This window comes from Trichoderma harzianum (assembly GCF_003025095.1).
Source record: "Trichoderma harzianum CBS 226.95 unplaced genomic scaffold M431scaffold_1, whole genome shotgun sequence".
Classification (NCBI taxonomy): domain Eukaryota; kingdom Fungi; phylum Ascomycota; class Sordariomycetes; order Hypocreales; family Hypocreaceae; genus Trichoderma; species Trichoderma harzianum.
Window position 1 is genome coordinate 3,458,920 of NW_020209249.1, and position 18,922 is coordinate 3,477,841.

Sequence of the window (18,922 nt, forward strand, 5' to 3'; positions counted from 1 at the left end):
GCAAAGTGCAAGTCGGGGGTGAGGAGGAGGAGTACAGCAGAGATGGGGATGGGGGGGTCCCTTGGAGTCTCGGGGGCCGGATGGCGGGAGTTTGCTCTGTTTTAGCAGTGAGGATACCTGAGGATACCCTGCCAGCAACTGCTACGTCGAGGCAAGGAGGATCCCCGGGGGGCGTGGAGGCCCGGAAAACGAGGGCGTGAGGGCGTGGCTGGAAGAAACAAAAAGAGTTATAGCTGTGCTGTTGGTCGGTGTCTGAGCCAGAGATCTGGTAGCGGGTGGAGAGTGGCTTATTACATTAGCTACCGTTTTGCCTGGGCGCCGTACTGTCGGGACTTGGGAGGGAAAAAAAAAAAACTGGAATAGTGACGAGCTGCCAAGCAAGATTGCACTTTTAGCTAGCTAGCAACTTTTAGTATAGCAGATGGAGGCCAAAAGGCGGGGGCAGCGAACTTGGATGGGATGGGATGGATATTATGAAGGGGGGAATTTGGCAGACACAACACAGACGCGGCCAACAAAAAAAAGATGAGGTAGGCGATTGAAACCAGGCACTGGGTACTGGGTGCTGCTAAACTAGATGGATGGGATTGGATTGAAAGCCCCGACAGCCAGAACATTGAAGCTAGAGCAGAGCCTACTAAGATAGAAGAGGAGACGTGAACGAGAATGGCAACATACATTTGAACTCGAAATGCCACTGGATTGGCTGGATGCAACGGCAACGCATTCCAGCAGGGGCAAAAGTGCAGGCTTGAAGCCACAGACTGACCCAAAGGCTGCAAGAGGGGTAGCCGGAGATGCACTGGGAAGCCACAAAAAAGATCGGGAGGATTCAGACCCTGATGTGATGCCATGGCCGAAACCTTGTGCAGCAAAAAGGTACATTGCACCGCATCTGATCCATTCCATCTACTAGGTACCTAGGTACTTACGCGAGGAGAGAGCATTGATGCAATACGGAACGGAGCATAGCTCGATTTACGAGGCGGACAGGCAAGGAAAGGCAAAGCGAAGTGAAGCGAGACCAGGCGAGCGAGGCGAGGGTCAGTGCAAATGTACGAGTACTAAGGCAAAGCACATGCTGTAGCTACGACTATACTCCTCCCTTCTGACGGCTGTGTCAATCCGTCCATTTGTTTGTCTAGTTTTGTCTCGTTTTCCCGTCATCGACAGCCGAATTCCTGGCAAATCGGTGCTAGGGACAATGGGCGATTTTCGTTTGGTGGTGTGCACTCCATCATGCGAGGCGCTAGAGCTCACAAACAGCTAAGGCGGTGGACCGTTCCGCCGAGCAGCGCGCAAATGTGGATGGTCGCTAGGTTGGGGGCCAAAGTATCCAATCTGTTACAGAGGGTAAAGGCGTCCATTGGCCTAACTATGGATGCTAGGGGCGTGTTGGTATTAGTAGGGATGGACTGGTGTCTGGTGTTACCGAGTAATGGGGTTGGTTGGTTGGTTGGACCGAGCCAGACACGGGATACACTCCCGGGGACCACTGGCAAGCAAAGAGAAAAGAGAGAAAAAGAGACTGAGCAGAGACAGAGCTGAGAAACAAAAACAGACGTGGTTATTCGCCAAGCCCGGCCATCATCAAACTGCCCCGGTCCTGTCTTGTTTGGCCCAGTCTAGGGCAGCAAGCAGCTCCAGCTCTCTCCCACCAGTGCTACCAGCACTAAAAACGGCGCAGAGCTTGGAGCTACAGCAGAAACCTGAAAGCCACCAAGCTGGCTGGGCTCTGCTCCAGTACTACGACCGACCCCGTTACCTTGGGGCTGCTGCTAGCACTGGCGAAAAAGCTCCAGAATATTACCGGCTAGCAAGCCTCTTCTAGCGGTGCATCCTTTGCAGAAACTTGTTCGGGCTCTTGTGCCCAAAAGTGCTGCCGTCCAAGGGCAAACCAGGCCCAGCGCTCTGGTTAAATGTGGCACAACCAGCAACAGCCGGACCCGACAGTCTGGTGCGGTGTGTCATCCTCCAGGCTCAGGTCTCGGTAGTGCCCTTTTTTCGCTCCAGAAGGGCCTCCCCGGGCTGGGTCAGGTACCTCGCGGGTACAGGCGCAGGTATGGGTACAGGCACAGGCACGGGTACAGGTACGAGCAGCATGGAGCGGGTACCTCTGCAGTGCAGCGCAGTGCAGTGCAGTGGACTCAACTTCGATGGGCTCCATGCGTCCATCCGCGGCCCTCGCATTTCGAGCCCCCATCCATCAGAACGGCTACTGTGCATGGACTGGACTAAACACAAGTCCCCCATGCCGTCAGCCGTTCTCAGTGAAATTACTAATGGATGGCAATTTACAGTCCGCTCTCCTTGTATGATATGCACCAAAGCAATACGCAACGCACGCACGCACACCTGAGGCTGGAGGGAGCGCTTGTAGCGGAACTGCCGAGTCCGGGATGCTGGTGCTGGTACATGTAAGTATACTCGACTCGTACTGGTACCTCTCGCTTGTTGGCGACAGCCCATCTGCCTTGTCTCTCTTTTGTCTGTCTGACTCGCACCCGCTTGCACACGAGATGAGACGGGACGTGGAAAAAAAAAAGTAATTTGTTATCATATTTTCTCCGAGCTGAGCGTAAAGAAAAAAGGGAAAAAAGAAACAAAATTAGACCCGTAAGCCCTTACCGTCGTGTCGGTAACTCGTCATAGCCCGTTGGCCGCTTGCGGGATGCTGCCGGCTTGTGAAATCCTTCAGCTGAGCCGCACAACGCTGGGCTGCAACTTTGGAGCAAACCTGCGATTTCCGCCTCGATAATACCTCGACCCAAATTTTCTGTTTTTGCAATGCGCACTCCCCCTTCTCCGCCAAGCTCCGGCTTCTGCACTCCGTTTCTGCCGCAGCCTGCAAGGCGCGCTTCTTTGGTACGACAGGTGCATGTACTTGTTACCTGCACGAACCTTGCTAGATGCGCACACCCGCAAGTACCTCTTCATTCTGGTGCTGGTACATGCGGTACATGCGGTCCTGGTGGCGCCCGCCAATGGTCCTGTCAACTTTCTCACCGCCCTTGTTTCTCAACTCTCCCTCCGTTTTCTCTTCTCTCTTCTGCATGTGTACAGTTTCCTCTCCGTCAACTTGGACCCATGGGAGCTGTCAGAAAAGGGAAACCTACCATTTCTTCTTTCCACGCCTTACTCATGTTGGGCAATCGACTGCTGGCCGCGCTGGTCCCTCCCTTGAAATCCACGCCGGGGTCCCACTCTTTGCTTTTCCGTCTAAGGCGATCTGCTGTCTCTCGATGTAACAGCCGGTAGCCGCTGGTCCAATCCGCAATCCGAACCCCCAACCCGCTCTCAAGCACGTCGAAGCTGCAGCGGGGTTTTTGGCGAGGACGGTGAACCATGTTCCAGTTTGTTAGCCCGAGCAGGGCCATGGACAAGCCCGCAGCTGCAGTGCAGTGGTGGTTGCCAGTACGAGCACGATACGTGTACGAGGACTAGGAGGCCCAAGTTTGGTGGCGTCCTGTTTGCGGTCCTGATTTTCCTGATTCCTGGCTTCCTTGTCCTTCACATGTCTCGGCTCGAAACCATTCAGCCTCTTCTTAGCTCCAGCTGCCTGTCAGCATCAGGTACACTTGGCTCCGTCCCAAGCACGCTCTCCCGGCTGCCGCACAGGCGGGTAGGCGTGCATGAGACGCATACCTGCTGCGAGCTAGCCCATCAACATCGTACCATGGCCAGAATAACCGGACACACCTCCACACCCCAAGGGCGGAGGGAGTCCAAAGGTCGTCGTCCGGCTCTGATGCCGTTGTTGACCGCATGATTAGTAGAGACCTTTGATTCTCCTCTTCTCTCCTCCTAGACACAATGCTTGGTGCTCCGCAAAATTAGTGACTCAGGCTATTCAGATGGTGAGAATGACTTGTACGGAGTCACTAACACAGGCCGTGATGCGCTAGCATTCGCCCTCCTCCTTCTCCTCCCACAGAAGATGGAGCCCGCAGTTTAATTTCGGAAGGGAGACGGCCTAGAGTCGTAATGATGGCCTAGTATTGCGACCTCACAGCCTAGGCTTGCTCCCTTTGAAAATACGAGACGATACAGGGACTGTTGCCCGCATTCTCATGACGGCTATCTTCTCCCGTGACGACTTTGCTGGGGTGGGCATGTTGTGTTCCCAATACTTCATCCTGTTTGTACACGTATGAGTGCCTTGTGCAAGTACAGGAACCAAGTAAGCCTTGAATCAGCACAGGTTACATGGCATATTGTTTTCCCAGGGCCTTGGCTCGGGTTTTTTCACCGACCACCCGGTGTCCACTCGTGTGACGCTGTCCTAATAAAAAGCCCAAGAAGCCCAGAGTGTGTGGGTTAGACGCCTTGGTTCTCAGAGCGCTGCAGCGTTTCCCTGTTTGAACTACGTTTATACGGACCGGAGAATGATATGCACCAATGAATTATATTAAGCTGACAGTGTTTAATCTAATTGACAGCCGAACGGGCCGAGACAAGCAAGTTTGCTGGCAATATGGTCCCCGAAGCAAAACACATTTTGATGCTTGACTCGCATCTATACGCAGACACCCCGTCTTACGAATCAGAAAAAAATGAAAACCTAAAAAAACCACGACGGGCGTAAAATTCAAGATCCGGGGGACCCAAAGGCGTTTGGATTTAGGCGGGTAACGGGACGGAAATGGCCGTCCTTTTCTTGGCCTGCAGGAAAGGCAGAGGGTACTTGTATTGGTGCGGGCTGCTCTGCTGATTCCTCCTTGCGTTGAGGTTGAGTCGTTGCTTTGCACTGGATGTTTTGCATCTTTTGGCGGCGGCTCTCTTAGTTTGCGTGTGTGTATTGTTTTGGGCAGGGGTGTTAGCTAATAGCATTAGTGTGAGCTGGTGACTACTAAAGTAAGCAGCAGCTGCTGTAGCCCCATTCCTGAATTTTTATTATTATTTTATTAAGCATTGAAGAGTATAATGAATAGTATTTCATACAGCTAAAATGTAAATAATAGATCATGGAATATCTAGGCAAATAGAGGCTTCACAGAATCCGCGGATCAAACAAAACTGCATGTCACGTCAACTCGTGCCCCACTTGGCAGGACCCCTCCATCGATCCTTCCCACTTGCCCGTCGCGGTGCGCGTCACTCAATTGGGCGTTTCTTTAATGGCCCGGCCATACACGCGTCTTCTAGCGCAAAAACATCCTCGTGTGCTTCAGACATTCGAGCTCTTCAACAACAAAAAAAAGCAGCACAGCTTAAGCATCAGCGTCAGCATCGGCATCGGCATCAGCATTTTGCTTGTAGCATTTTGTCTTTTGTTTGTTTCTTTTTCTTATTTTCCTCATTGATATGCTGCATCTGGTTTTTATTTCCATATTCTCTTCTCGCTCAGCTTGAACTTAGAGCCAAAGAAAGTCCTCCTAGATTCTTCATTGTGCTATGCGCCTTGGACCCGTGTCTAACGCCAGTTCCCTTGTCTGTCAAGACCAGGCCAGTATTGGGCGCGTTTCCGGAGTGATTACCTCCTATCCAGGAAACAAGAGAAAAGAAGCATTTACTTTCAGCTTTTATTCCATGCCGTTATTCTACCAATTGGGATTTCTATAGGTTTTGATACAGATATCCATACCCGCCGTCTCGAGCCATGTATCTCCCGCGTTCTCTCATATCCAAGCTCTACTCGCACCTCCAAAACACTCGACATCCTCTCTCCCCGGCCGTTTTGATCCTCGTCGCGCTCGAACCGGACGCTCTTTGCGCTTGCCGTATCCTTACTCGCCTCCTCAAACATGACTACATTCCGCACAAGATCCAGCCCGTCGCGGGCTACAGTGATCTGGAGAAGGCCGGAAGGGAGCTTGTGGTCCCGATGATGGAGTCGAAGGGAGGTAGTGGAGGAGTTGTCGTCTGCCTCGGTGTCGGAGGCATGGTCGATCTTGGCCCGCTGCTGGGACTAGAACCTGAAGGCGAAGAGTCTCCCTACAGTGGCGTCGAAGTCTGGGTCTTTGATGCTCATAGGCCTTGGAACCTGGCCAACGTCTTTGGCGGCTTTCCGCTAGAGCCCGCCAACCAAGTGTCGAGTTCATACCAGTCGAGGAGCCCGGCGGGAATCACAGGAGGCGCCATCAATCGATCGTACAACTCGGGCAAAGGAGGCATCGTGGTGTTTGACGACGGCGATATTGAGGGGGATCTCATGACGGAGCGTGATGCGTATCTTGCGCTTCTGGATATGCCAGACATTGAGGAGCAGGGCGACGAGGACTCCAGCGAAGATGAGGATGATGATGAAGCCCATTCTGGTCAGGAAGAGTCAGCTCATGCAGGACAGAAGAGAAAGAGCTTAAACGAGGACGAGTCTAGTGACGACGAGGAAGAGCCGCCTCGCCAACGGCGACGAAGTAATTCCGTACGTAAACCCAAGCGTCCTCCCCGAACATCATTATGGTAATGCATCTCTAACACTTCCTAGTCAAGTTCCATAGCCAGCTCTCCTCGCAGGCCGAAGCCCAGAGGCCTACTGTCAATCCGAGATCCTGCAGTGCTGTCGAGTGACCCCGTCGAGCCTCCATCAGGGGCCCAACCTCCGCCAAAAGTTTCTGCCCGTACCTTGCGAAAGCGATTATTACGAATGCGACAAGAAAGAGAAGCCGTCCTACACCAATACTACAGGATGGGCTCGTCCTTTGCAGAACCCATCTCGTCCATGATGTACTCGTTGGCCTCCGAACTAGGTCGCGATGACAATGACCTTCTCTGGCTGGCTATAGTAGGAGTTACATCGATGGAGCTTTACGGACGGTCATCAGCGGGCGTGGCCGCCCCCGTCCGCTCTGGTGGAGGTGGGAGGCCGTCTGGTTGGTTTGGCGTGCGAGGTGCTCGCCTGCGACAGCTCTTGCGAGATGAGGTCCGGAGGTTGAACCCGCCAGAAATGACAAACGGAAAAGTTGCCCCTGAAAATAATGGCATCATACCAACCACGGCCAGGAACCCTGAAGACACGGGCATTCGCCTGTCACCAGAGCCAAGGTTTCTTCTGATCCGACACTGGAGTCTCTACGACAGCATGCTTCACTCGCCATATCTCTTTTCTAGGCTAAGAACTTGGAGCGAGGCGGGTATCAAGCGGCTTCACAAGCTTCTCGCCAAGATGGGAGTCAGCTTGGCGCAATGCAAACAGAGCTATACGCACATGGACATGATGCTGAAGCGCGAGCTGAGAGCAAAGCTTTTGAAGTACGGATCTCTATACAACTTGGACGAGATGGTCCCAGCGGTCGACACGGACGGCAAAGATCGAGCGGGAGCCAAGGATGGATGGGGCTTTGTCCGCAGCTGGGGTTGGCGTGCCACCCTCAGCGCTCAGGATGTTGGCATTATCATTGGTGCTCTGCTAGAGGTTGGACAACATGCTCAGACTTTGGAAACAACGAGCGGAGGACCAAGCCAAGTGACCCGCGAGGTGGAGGACGAGTCAGAGTTGACTGCGCAGGGCGAGGAGTATATTGGACGCTTCTGGGAAGCGTATGATGCATTGGAAAAGTGAGCTGCACTTATAAGTCCAATGCAGGAAAATGAAATTGAAATGCTAACGAATTATGACAGTATTGATGCTCTCAAAGCCGGACTACCAACGGCACAATTCCTGCACCGCGCAATCTACCGAACAGGGACATCTCTCATCAACAAGAAGCAAATCAAGCATCTCCGTGCTTTCCGCATGTGCGTCGTCAAAGATGGCCCAGATGTTGCTCTCTTCACCCACCCAGCCGCCTTGACAAAGCTGGCTCTCTGGATAGGAGAGGCTTTGGCTGAACAAGAAAAGGAATCCCAGGGAAAGCTGTCTCATGGCGGTCGTGGAACACCCCTGGTAGTGGCGAGCTTGAACGAGAAGCGTGGAGTCTACATCGTCGTTGGTACTGGTGGTGGCGGAGGACCTGATAGCGTGTTTATGAACAAGGCTACTAAGCAAGAGAGGCAATCAAACAAAGAGGCCAAGGCAAAGAAGAAAGAGGAGGCGCGAAAGGCAAAAGAAAAGATTCGGGAGGAGAAGCGTGCGGCTAAACGAGCTGCGAATCAAGGCAACGACGACAACGATGATGATGACGAACTAGAGACGGAATCTGAAGCGTCAGACTCGTCTGAATCGGAAGACGACTCGGATGACGAAGATGCTGAGAACGATAGAGGGTACGGCTTGAACAAGTTTGGCAACGCATTCCAGGAAGTCGTCTCTGAGACGAGCGCGCGTGTCCGAATCGACAGCTTCGAGCACTCTGTCGTGGAAGTCAAGAAGGAGGATCTGGGAGGATTTCTCGAGAGTCTCAGTGAAAAGGCCGTGGTGGGTTAATAGATAGCCATGGCCATGTGTTTAGGTTGAAGATGAGCGACGTTCATGGGATATTTTCTCTGCAAGCGAACGGATTGACGAAAGGTATGTAGGAATGTTTGTTTATATAAATTTCTTTTTTTTATTTTTCAGGTGTTTTAGGGGAGAAAAGGGACATCACACATCATATTGAATGGATGAAGGGTCGGATGGATGGGAGTTCATGGGGGAGCTGGTGGGTTGGGAGCGAAGAATCATGAGGTTGAGGGCATATTTTTGAAAGGATAGCTTTTTTTGTTTTTTTTTGTTGTCAAGGGGCTATACATATGGTTTCTTGTATGATTTAATTGTATCGAATCACGTTTACTGTTTTTTTCGTTGATTTATACCTACCTTGTCGGTGTTTTGAGTTGATTGTACTAGATTGGATGATAGATGACAACGGCCGAGCAGCACTCTTAATATTTAGAGCTTGACTCTTGCAATATTCGCATTTCACGAGAGAAAAGCTTTGACATTCACATGATGGGAAGCGCGGGTTGATTGACAATTCTTTTTTTCCAAGTTATCATGATTTACATACTCTCCATGCTAGATCAACCAGCTCCAATCCCTGTCGTGTTTCATTTCCATTTCATTCCTATTTTACCCATCGAAAGCTTCATTTCTCATTCCGCCTTACGCGTTGATAACTAATAAACCTCGTTAGCACACCGACCACTTAAACATTTATAAGAGAGAATCATGGTTCAGACTTACCAATATTGAGCCCATTGCTCTTAAAGCCCTGGTTCAACACAACAACAATATCCTGTCCACCAACCATCTGCAGATCCTTCATAGTCTGCAGGGAAACGATCTGGGCCAGCAAAGAGATCTGGCTGCCGACGCTCAGCTTGTCCAGGGAGCTGGCGTCTAGGACACCGTCGAGGCCGAGAGTGTTGAGGGCGCCGGCGATGGCTGCGCCCAGAGCGTTGTTGCCGTTGTTGTTATTGTTGTTGTTGTTGTTGTTGTTGTTGTTGTTGTTGTTGTTGTTGTTGTTGTTGTTGTTGTTGTTGTTGTTGTTGTTGTTGTTGTTGTTATGCTTTCCCTTGCCCTGGCCCTTGCCCTGGCCGTTGTTCTTGCCGTTACCCTTTCCGTTACCCTTGCCCTTGCCGTTATCGGAGGCGGTTCCGTTACCGACGGCGACGGCGGTGGTCTCGATGGCCGGGGCCGCGGAGGTCGTGGTGGCAGCAACGGTAGTAGCGGCGGCATCGGCGGCGGCGGCAGTGGTAGTAGCAGCAGCGGCAGTGGTGGTCGCGGCGGCATCAGTAGCCTTGGCATCGCCAGCCTTCTTGTCATCGCCGGCCTTCTTGTCCGTAGGCTTAGCCGCAGGAGGAGCAGCAGCAGGGGCCTCTTTCTTGCCGGCGGCGGGATCGGCCGCAGGAGGGGGAGCAGCCGTGTTGGCGTTGAGAGGGACCAGGTTGCGGGCAGCAATGGCATTGATGGCATGGCCGAAGAGAGATCGGCTGTCCCGGGCCTGGACACCGGTGTTGGCGGTGCCGGGCTGAGCCGGCAGAGCGGACGAAAGGCCGGCAGCGGCGAGAAGGAGAATTGAAGAAGGCTTCATTTTGAATGATGTGATGAAAATAAGAGATGAAAAAGAGTTTAAAGATTGGTTGGTAAAAGAAGCAAAAGGTTTCAGTGAATCGAAGGAAACAGAGCACAGCTCTTGTTTAGGAAAAGAAAAGAATTGAATGTAAAGTGAGTGAAGCGCAGCGACCCTGAGGAGAAAAAGAGAAGAGACCAGAACTTGGGGTGGAGAGAGGGCATGATATATACTCTTAGGAAGAGGATACCTCGGATGCTGCCGTACACAAGCTTTCTGCCCGTCTCATCTTCATCCGGAGCCCTGGTCGCTTAGCCATGGAGTCGTAGCTTGTATGAGTCGTCAACCCCTGAGACCGGATGTGATGGTATCCAGAGACTACCTCTACGGGGTTGAGGGAGGAAGAGCCCCTAGTCTATCGGATGATTCGCTAGGTCTAATGACATGTCGATCTCAGTTGATCGTCACAACTCTCAAGGCATCATGGGTGAGTCCCAGCAATCCCCAAAGCACAACCGTAAGCGAAAGTCTCATGAGTCGGGAAATATTAATGCGAAACGCGAATCGTCTCCCGGCAGAAGCTATAAAGCAACACTAAATCCAAGCTTAGCGCATCATAACACAAGTAAAGTTCAAAACACCATCACGGTAGGATCGAGGGATAGTGCGGGCGGTATAAGCTCAAACCGGTGAACGTGAAGCGTCGCAGAATGACCAAAAGAGTAGCTGAATCTGGTAAGTGTCATTGTTTGGGGTAAAGAAAAGCTTGGTCTTGATCCCACGTTTGAGACCGCGGGGCAAGTTTCACCCCCCTGGCGATTCTCAGACGCCAGATCGACCGGCAACAAACAAAGCCGCAGAACCCCAAACGGTCTAGACGGCGGCAACGGAGGCAAAGGAAGAGAGTCTCTGTTGAAAGTGCCGTCTGGCTTGAGTCTCGCCAATGCGTCATGATGTTTGAAAGTTTCGGAGTGTTTCTCATGTTGCGTTCCGAGGTTTATAAACCACGCAGAAACATAAACGGCTGGCCGGACTTGAGGGCCGCTCATACAGAGTTAACAATAAGGTTCCAAAATTAGCATTGACTTAAACGATTATGATTTGTATGAATATGGTGCGGATGTTGCCTGTTGTGGTTTCAATTGTTCGCTGGGGTTAGTACCAGGGGCGCGGAACCGATGAACAAGCATGTAAGCTAATACCAAAGGTTATCCATTGAGGTCAAGCTTTGCAGCTCAAATGACTCTGCTCAGTGGATATCACAATTGTTTTCAGATCACTTGTGGAACGGGTATTGCAACAACAAATCTTCTTGGTATGTCGGCTCGTCCTCTCTTGTGGATGTCAACCTTGAGGAGCCGGCCTGGTTGGAATAGAAGGTGCAATTACCAGAAGAGTTGAATTCAGAGTGGTTCAGATCAGATCAACGTCTGCCACTAATTTGAGCTTCAATTAAAATTTAGATTAAAAATATGAAGAATAATATGTATAAAGATACAAATATAATGAGGGCTTCTGTAATTGAGCTCCTGGTTGTGCTTCAAGACATAGGTAGACGATGATCAACCAGACCGGCTTAGTCATCGCTCTGCTGCCTCTCAACCCCACGGCACGCGGGGCAGTTGCTCAACCTCCAACATACAACCAACTTCACATCTCAGCTCTCATCACGCTTCTTCTCTATTACATCATCCCCCCTACGACCCAGATTGCAGCCTCAAAAATAACCATCACATACGACGAATCACTTCCCGCCGATAATACAGCAATATCTCTCCCACCAACATGGATGCTCCCAGCTCCAACCCTCTTCTATCGACCCAGAAGAGCTCCCAGCTCCAGGCCGTCCTGCACCCGCTAGTGCTTCTCACAATCTCCGACTACATCACACGACACACTCTGCGAGAGCAAAAGGGGCCCATAATCGGAGCTCTGTTAGGCCAGCAGAATGGCCGGGAAATCACCATTGAACACGCTTTTGAATGCCACGTCAAGGAAGCACCCGAGGTCGATGGAGGCTACCTGGTGGACGTAGACAAGTTTGGCAGAAGATTAGAACAGAGTGCGCCACATCCGCCCTCGACATCCCGTCGCATGCTTTGCTAACTCGCTTTTTAACAGTGTGCCTTGTGCATAAAGACCGAAAACTGGACTTTGTCGGCTGGTACACGCTGCTGTCGTCATCAGGTCCCTCGCCCACCATCCTGCCCGTCCACAGCCAGATCCTCGAAAACTGGAACGAGTCGGCCGTTTTGCTAGGTTTCCACCCACAAGAGGTTGCGCAGCATTCAGTCGGCGGTAAATTGCCGTTGACAATATACGAGAGCAACTTTGAGGTCGACGACGCCAGGGCGGAAAATGACGGAGAGGACAAGAAGATGGACGACGGTGACTCCTCACTTAAGCTGAAATTCCGAGAGGTGCCATATTCTGTCGAGACGGATGAGACGGAAATGATTAGCATGAATTACGTGGCTAGCGGTGGTGGAAACGCAGCAGCCAGCGCCCCAGCTCCGGCCGTCAAGGAAGAACGGCCAGCTCGTTCGATAGAGTCAAACGGAAAGGGGAAGCGGAGGCTGGTGGAGAGCGAGGTTGAGGAGAAGAAAGACGCGGTGGTGGATGAGGCGAGCGCTCTGACGCGGGAGGAGGACGAGATGATTGCTTCGCTGACGGCAAAGGCCAACGCCATCAAGATGCTCCACTCCAGAATCCAGCTCATCACTACTTACCTGGAACGTTTACCGCCCTCGTACATCAATGGAGATGACCAGGGAGAGAGCATGGATACGGACACGAACAATACTACGCCATCTCACAACATTCTTCGACAGATCCAGGCCCTGGTCAGCCGTCTTGACCTCGTCATTCCGTCAGACAGGGAGGCTTTTGAGAAGGAAGTAGAGAGCGAGTCTAACAATGTCCACCTCCTCGGCCTTTTGAACTCCATCATGCAGGGCGTCAACCAGGCAAAGGATGTGGGCAGGAAATTTCATGCTATTGAATCAAGCAAGGGTGCAGCGAGACGTGGGAATCTGAATTATAATATGAGTGGTGTCCCGTTTAACATTCCGGGCACGGGCGATCTGCACGTTTGAGGATGATATTAGGTTTTGCTTATAAGGCTAGAACTTTGGGTGATTTTTTTGTTTGCTTGAGGCATTACCATGGGGCGTTTGTTTTCTCTCTTCCTTTTTTTTAAACACGTTCAACGCAAGGGAACGATTCATAGATGGGTAATGAATGACATAACGAGGGCTGGCGTAACTATCAGCCATGAGTAAATTCGCGAGGCAACTGAAAAATGCTTGGAACACAATCATTCGAATTCTTCGTAAAAACAACTCTATTCGATTTCTACACTCCTTATTATTCGTCAACTTGGTTCGTTTCTTAAAATTGAATATAAACATGTGCTCGTCTGGAACTATATTTTAACGACAACGGCCGCACTTTGGCACTGAGTAGAAAACAAGAGCCATCCCCCCTTATAAAATCACCAGCGTCTCTTAAAAGGTGCTCGTAGCTAACCGGCTCGCCGCATTTCTCGCATCAATTCGGTCCTCATCATCCTCCTCCAGACCGACCAAGTTGCCGAGCCCACTTCCATGCTTACCAGAACCAGACTCCTGGCCGTCCTCACCTTCAGCTTCCTCCACCTTACCGACGCCCGAGGTGCTGCGGCTAGTGGCGTCGGACCGACGAGGAACGCCGCTCCAAGCATCTCCCTTAGGTCCCTGGCTGGCAGCGAGGCTCGTTCGTCGCACGGTGGGATGAGATTCACGGCCCAGACGGCTCAGACCACCGGAGGCATCGATGGACCGGATATCCGCTCTCACGCTCTCCAGGAGGGCTAGCGACCGACGCTCGGCCTCAATCTCACGGAGGACAAGTTCCCTGATTTCCAGACGCAGGTCACTGGCCGTTCTGTCGAACCACCTGCGGCGTTCTTGAACGAGGCTCTGGGTAACTCTACTTGTCTTGTTGAAGAGCTGGGTTTCGTTTGTTCGGGCTTCGTCAAGGGCTGCGATGGCCTCGTCAACTTTTTCTCGCCGAACGCTGGAGCTGGCCTTGAGACGATCGGCGGCGTTTAGCTTGCTTCGTGTTACCTCTTGAGCTTGCAAGAACTCGCGGATGAGGATTTGACGGTTGGTGAGAGACTCCTTGACGATAAAGGCATCCTGCGAGTGATACTGGAATGGGTCACCGATGGTGGCAGCCTCAGCCGTGGCTTGAGCGGCGTGATAGTCTCCGACAGTCTGAATCACCCGACCAAGCTTCTTGTAAGCGTTTGCCAATCCGGGGTGCGGCTCCTGGACATGCATGGCGCCAAGCTTCACACCGTAATCAGACTCGACAAGTCCAAGACCTGCAATTTATATTCATTAGCAAGGTAGCATAAACCAAATTAGCCAGCACTCTTATCTTACCTCTCCTAGCCTTGACGAGCTTGTCGACCTTGTGGCCAGCATCCATGGTACCAAGATAGAACAGCTTAACAACAGGACGAGCCTCTGCGAGCTCAGGGGTATCATCGGGAGGCGGAGCAAACTGCTTCAAAATCTTCCTGCGAACACCAGTTGCGGGCTGCTTTCTCTTCACCAGCGGGCTGTAGCCAAAGTCGCTTTCAACAAAAAGAACCATCTCGTCGTCTCTCATCAATACCTCATTCCCACACACATAGTTGAACCATCGCTGCATCAGGGCCTTGACGCGGTTTTCATCTTCCTCTGTACCAGCGCCAGCCGATGTGATAGGAGGAGGGACAGCGGGTACCAGAGCTTCGGGGTTTGCAGATATCAAGTGCTCTCCAAGCTTGACAAACTCGGAATGCAAACGTCGGACATCTCGGTACTGGGTGGTGCGAAATCGAGGCAGGTTGGTCTGAGGAGCGGCTTGTTAGATCAATGGCGCTCTCTATCAACACAGCAGAGAGGACAACTCACGTGAACGTCGAATCGCAGTATCGGATCCTTCTTTCCCGTTCGTTCCAGGCCTGTAATCTTTGCCTGCAGCCGGAATTGGGGCTGCGGAGGCTTCCGAGGCTGTTGCGCATCCTCTGGTGGCACCTCTGTTGAAGCTGCTGACTGGGGGGCCTCAGATGGAGGCACGGTGCCAGACTCTGAAGACGCAGTCAATCCCGCATCTTCGTGCTCACTCCCTCCACCGGCCGCTGGAGTTATTGAGCCAGACTGCGGAAAGACATCGTCACCACTTGGTCCCAGGCCGTTGGACGACTGCGGGGTGTACGGGAAAGCGGGAACAGGAGCATCTCCCGTGAGGCTCGCAAACGTGGTGCGGTCATGCTGGGGAGACGAGCCCGGAGTGTTGCCCCAGGGAGACGCCGCGGGGTCCTCGGTCTCGTGTATAGAGGCGCTGTAGTCCATGGTGACGGTCGGATTCAACAAAGGCTCGGTATAGCGGCAATATATGGGTTAACGGCGAGGTAAGGCAAGATCACGATGACCCTTTGCGAGCAGAGGATAAGATACGGCGATTAGATATGGAGATTGTCTCAGAATTGAGTGTCGCTCATGCCGCAACGCCCGATTGGAAGCTCGGCAGAGGGTGGATGCGCGAAGTTGAGATTCCGCCAGTGAAGCTGCTGATCCAGTTCGGCTACGTAAGTTGCGACGACATCCAAGTGGGAACAGAGGCAGAGTCTGGGGAGTGGCCGCTGGTTGGCTGGTTAAGCGCACGATATCGCGTCTAATTAGACGCCATAGAGCTCTTATCGTGGCTAGATGCGGTATAGCGCGGGGTATGGAGAGCAAAAATTCGTTATCGAAGCTCAGTTGAGATGAAACCAAAAGACTTGCTTCGTCATTGCGGAGCGCATTCAATCCATCAATCGCAAAAGCAATTCAGATAATCACAGACAAAAATGGGTAAAAAGAGGTCACGGGAGGAGGCCAAAGATGTGCCGCCCGCAGATGCAGGTGCCGACCGAATGGAAGAGGACAGCAGCGATGATGAGGTGAGATGAGAGAAGCCGTTCTGCTCTACTCAGTGGAAGATGCGCTGACGTTGTTAGGACTTTGATATGGTCAATGTGGACTTTGAATGGTTCAACTTTGATCCCGAGATTGATTTCCACGGCACAAAGTCATTGCTTCGACAGCTCTTCGATGTCGACGCCAACCTCTTCAACATGTCTGCGCTGTCGGATCTGATCCTGTCGCAACCGACGATTGGCTCAACAGTCAAGGTTGACGGCAAAGCCAACGACGCCTATGCCATGCTCACGGTTCTCAACACATACGAGCACCGCGAAAAGGAGCCCATGAAGGATATTCTCAAGTACATCGTGGACAAGGCCCAGACCAACCCCTCAATATCAGCCGTTGCCGAGCTCATCACCGCACAAAAGCCCGTCGGACTCGTCTTTTCGGAGCGACTCATCAACATGCCGTCTGAAATTGCGCCACCGCTGTATACAATGCTCGTTGAAGAGGTGGAGGACGCGATCGAAGACAAGGAGCCGTACGAGTTTTCTTACTATCTCATCTTCTCAAGGACGTATCAGGAGGTAGAATCAACGCTGGACGTGGAGGACCGAAAACGCAAAAAGGCCAAGGAAGAGGCTTCAACCTATCACTTCCACCCCGAGGATGAGATTCTACAAAAATTCGCCGTAGCACACGGCAGCTTCCGGTACACAAAAGAGGACGATGCGGTGGCAGACAGCAAGCGGGCGTTTCAAGAGCTGGGCATCAAGACATTTGGACACATGATCCTCATTGAGGCGAGTAAATTCAAGGAGGCCGTCAAGGCCGTGAGTGACTATATAGCTGCGCCGCAATAGATGATGATATGTATTGCCTCTACTCTTCTGGCAGGAGTCTCTGCATCAAGTACTCAACCTCAACCTCCTTGGTCAAGGGAATGACAAAGTCTTTGTACATGGACACCACCGCGTCCACGTTGATCTTGACCGGCTGCTCCACGCCGCCCAGCATCGACGGGTCCTTGCCGTAGGTCTCGGCCTTGAGACGAAGACGGGCGAGGACCTGCTCCTCGACGGCTCTGTTGGTGATGGACTCGCCAATGGCCTCCCGGTCCTCGTTCTTGATGAGCTGCGTGTAGAGCTCAGGATCTGACTGGAACTTGGACTCTGCAACGAATTTACCAAAGTGAATTCTCCTAGACAGGGCCTGCAGGCAGGCAATGTCGCACGTAGATGTCGAGCCGTAGTTTTCCTGCGACTCTCCTCGGTCCTCACGGCCAAAGTTGGGGCACACTTCTGGTAGGAACGTTTCAATGTAGAACTTTTTGATCTTGTCGTTGACGCAGACGTCGTTTTTGTGCAGGATCTTGGGGTAGTTGAGGGGCTTCAGCATGGGTTTCTGGACAGACTCTGGGAAGAAAGGGTATTCGTCGGGGGATTCGAAACGGCGAATCAGGGACTGCAGTTTCTCCTGCTCGGAAAAGTACCAGTCGAAGAAGCTCAGGCGGCTGTCGGGGATGGGGAGAGCGCCAGGCGTGTAGATGGTCTAGATAAAGGAAGCTCGAGTCAGTAACAGAACAATATTTGGGCTTCGGCATCTATGACTCACCTTGTTCAGAGGAAACTGCACTCTCTCAATGAGGGAAAAGGAAATTGTGTCTTCGAGTCGGCTATATGAAACATGTCAGAGCGCATGCAAAATGACGAATTTGGGATTGAGAGCTGAGCTTTGCATAGCTCGGGCCAACTGACATGAGCTGGAAGCGGATGCGCGCCAGATCCAGCGCTCGAGAGCTGTCGGCCATGTCCACGGCGGAATCCATCTTGAAGAGAAGCAATCAAAGGGGGAATATCGCTGAATTTAAATATGTTGGAGAAACAGCAAGAATAGTGCAAATGTCAGCGCAAGATTGAATCGAAAATAAGCTGACGGGCAAATCAAACTTTCAGCAGCGTGCCGATGATTGATGAAATCAAGTCAAGCTGGGAACGGAATTGATCCGCTCCCCGAGACCGGCCGTCTAGAAGACTGGACTCAGCGAAGCCCCATCTTTAGCGGCCGGTTCAGCTTACCAAAGGCTCTATACATTATACAAGGGCGGCTCAGATCTCAATGGATCCTTGCGAGATGCGCGACTGAAGCCTTTTCACGTGCCGAGTAAGAAATGAGGCGCTGCTGCCATTGGGAATCTTGCAGCAAAAGCAGCAGATGCTGGTTGCTTTGGTATGTCGCACGGCATCGGGATTGCTATTTAGACTTGTTTGTGTTGGTGCCAGTAGTAGCGGACGGAATTGAGAATACATGTAGACGGGTTTAAACCTGATGCCATCACTACCTCACCTAAACATGTGACAGACTACAGTACACTTAGATGCTGGTTCTGTTAGTAGTAGTACACAATCATCCAAGCTGCCAAATCCTCCATATCAAAGCATCCATCAGACATACTTCTAGGGTCCCCTGGCGATCGAGTAAAAGTCAATCCTTCACGGTTGAACTGCTGGGGTCTGCCCTTGAACCCCGGAAAGCCCCCAGTGGGGCATCGAGCGAACCGCACAGGCAAAAGATTCTTAAGTGCAGAAGCGAACTAGCAGAGACAAGCCGAAACGCCTGTAAACAGCAGCTCGAACTAGCCGGGTTCTCTCGTTTGATTGTTTATGCGTCGGTTCACAGCTCAGCTAATCAATTTCGATGCTACCTTGGCCATGTATTAGCAGTACTTGGGAATAGCTGCTGGTGCGGGTTATAGTTCAAGGTAGAAAATACAAAATAGACACCCGCACAAATCACTTGCATCGATGCATCGGCACAGCGGTGCCAATTCCATCGGATCAATGGTATACACGCAAAGGGCAGCTGGAACAGCTAGAGGGGTGGGCGGTACAGAGTACAAATTGATCCATTGAACCAGCCGAGCCAGTAACAGCAGTTTAGCAGCGGTTTAGCAGCGGGTTAGCAGGCCCCAGCATGTACCTGTACTCAATAGCCGGGGGACCGGTTGGTGCCGCTTCTGCACTGGACTTTGCATTTTTGCGCGCGTCATCCAAATTTCACACCCGCATGCCATGCCCGGTTTTGCGATGCAAACCCTCCAACTCTTGCTCT

The 18,922-nt window shown here is 52.0% G+C and overlaps 7 protein-coding genes across 7 annotated transcripts; 4 read left to right on the forward strand and 3 right to left on the reverse strand.

The window, feature by feature from the left end:
* Positions 1-2,750: 2,750 nt before the first annotated feature.
* Positions 2,751-3,386, forward strand: M431DRAFT_203539 (hypothetical protein). Its single transcript, XM_024913357.1, has one exon. It carries the CDS (start codon positions 2,788-2,790, stop codon positions 3,256-3,258), a length of 471 nt encoding a protein of 156 aa, XP_024780768.1. The 5' UTR covers positions 2,751-2,787; the 3' UTR covers positions 3,259-3,386.
* Positions 3,387-5,599: 2,213 nt separating this feature from the next.
* On the forward strand, positions 5,600-8,305 carry M431DRAFT_489865 (hypothetical protein; the record flags this gene model as incomplete). Its single annotated transcript, XM_024916734.1, has 3 exons — positions 5,600-6,364; positions 6,428-7,497; positions 7,561-8,305. 3 exons carry the CDS (start codon positions 5,600-5,602, stop codon positions 8,303-8,305), a joined length of 2,580 nt encoding a protein of 859 aa, XP_024780769.1.
* Positions 8,306-8,962: 657 nt separating this feature from the next.
* M431DRAFT_489866 (hypothetical protein) lies at positions 8,963-9,893 on the reverse strand (the record flags this gene model as incomplete). The annotated part of the gene is made up of 2 exons (XM_024916735.1): positions 8,963-8,976; positions 9,044-9,893. The coding sequence occupies 2 exons, from the start codon at positions 9,891-9,893 to the stop codon at positions 8,963-8,965; spliced, it is 864 nt and encodes a 287-aa protein (XP_024780770.1).
* A 1,764-nt stretch (positions 9,894-11,657) lies between these two features.
* Positions 11,658-13,140, forward strand: M431DRAFT_527067 (hypothetical protein; the record flags this gene model as incomplete). The annotated part of the gene is made up of 2 exons (XM_024920700.1): positions 11,658-11,934; positions 11,994-13,140. The coding sequence occupies 2 exons, from the start codon at positions 11,658-11,660 to the stop codon at positions 12,965-12,967; spliced, it is 1,251 nt and encodes a 416-aa protein (XP_024780771.1). The 3' UTR covers positions 12,968-13,140.
* Positions 13,141-13,378: 238 nt separating this feature from the next.
* Positions 13,379-15,256, reverse strand: M431DRAFT_489868 (hypothetical protein; the record flags this gene model as incomplete). The annotated part of the gene is made up of 3 exons (XM_024916736.1): positions 13,379-14,238; positions 14,300-14,753; positions 14,816-15,256. The coding sequence occupies 3 exons, from the start codon at positions 15,254-15,256 to the stop codon at positions 13,379-13,381; spliced, it is 1,755 nt and encodes a 584-aa protein (XP_024780772.1).
* A 497-nt stretch (positions 15,257-15,753) lies between these two features.
* Positions 15,754-16,674, forward strand: M431DRAFT_73215 (hypothetical protein; the record flags this gene model as incomplete). Its single annotated transcript, XM_024922110.1, has 2 exons — positions 15,754-15,846; positions 15,904-16,674. The coding sequence occupies 2 exons, from the start codon at positions 15,754-15,756 to the stop codon at positions 16,672-16,674; spliced, it is 864 nt and encodes a 287-aa protein (XP_024780773.1).
* Positions 16,675-16,693: 19 nt separating this feature from the next.
* Positions 16,694-17,639, reverse strand: M431DRAFT_72111 (hypothetical protein; the record flags this gene model as incomplete). Its single annotated transcript, XM_024921987.1, has 3 exons — positions 16,694-17,362; positions 17,426-17,486; positions 17,569-17,639. The coding sequence occupies 3 exons, from the start codon at positions 17,637-17,639 to the stop codon at positions 16,694-16,696; spliced, it is 801 nt and encodes a 266-aa protein (XP_024780774.1).
* Positions 17,640-18,922: the final 1,283 nt, after the last annotated feature.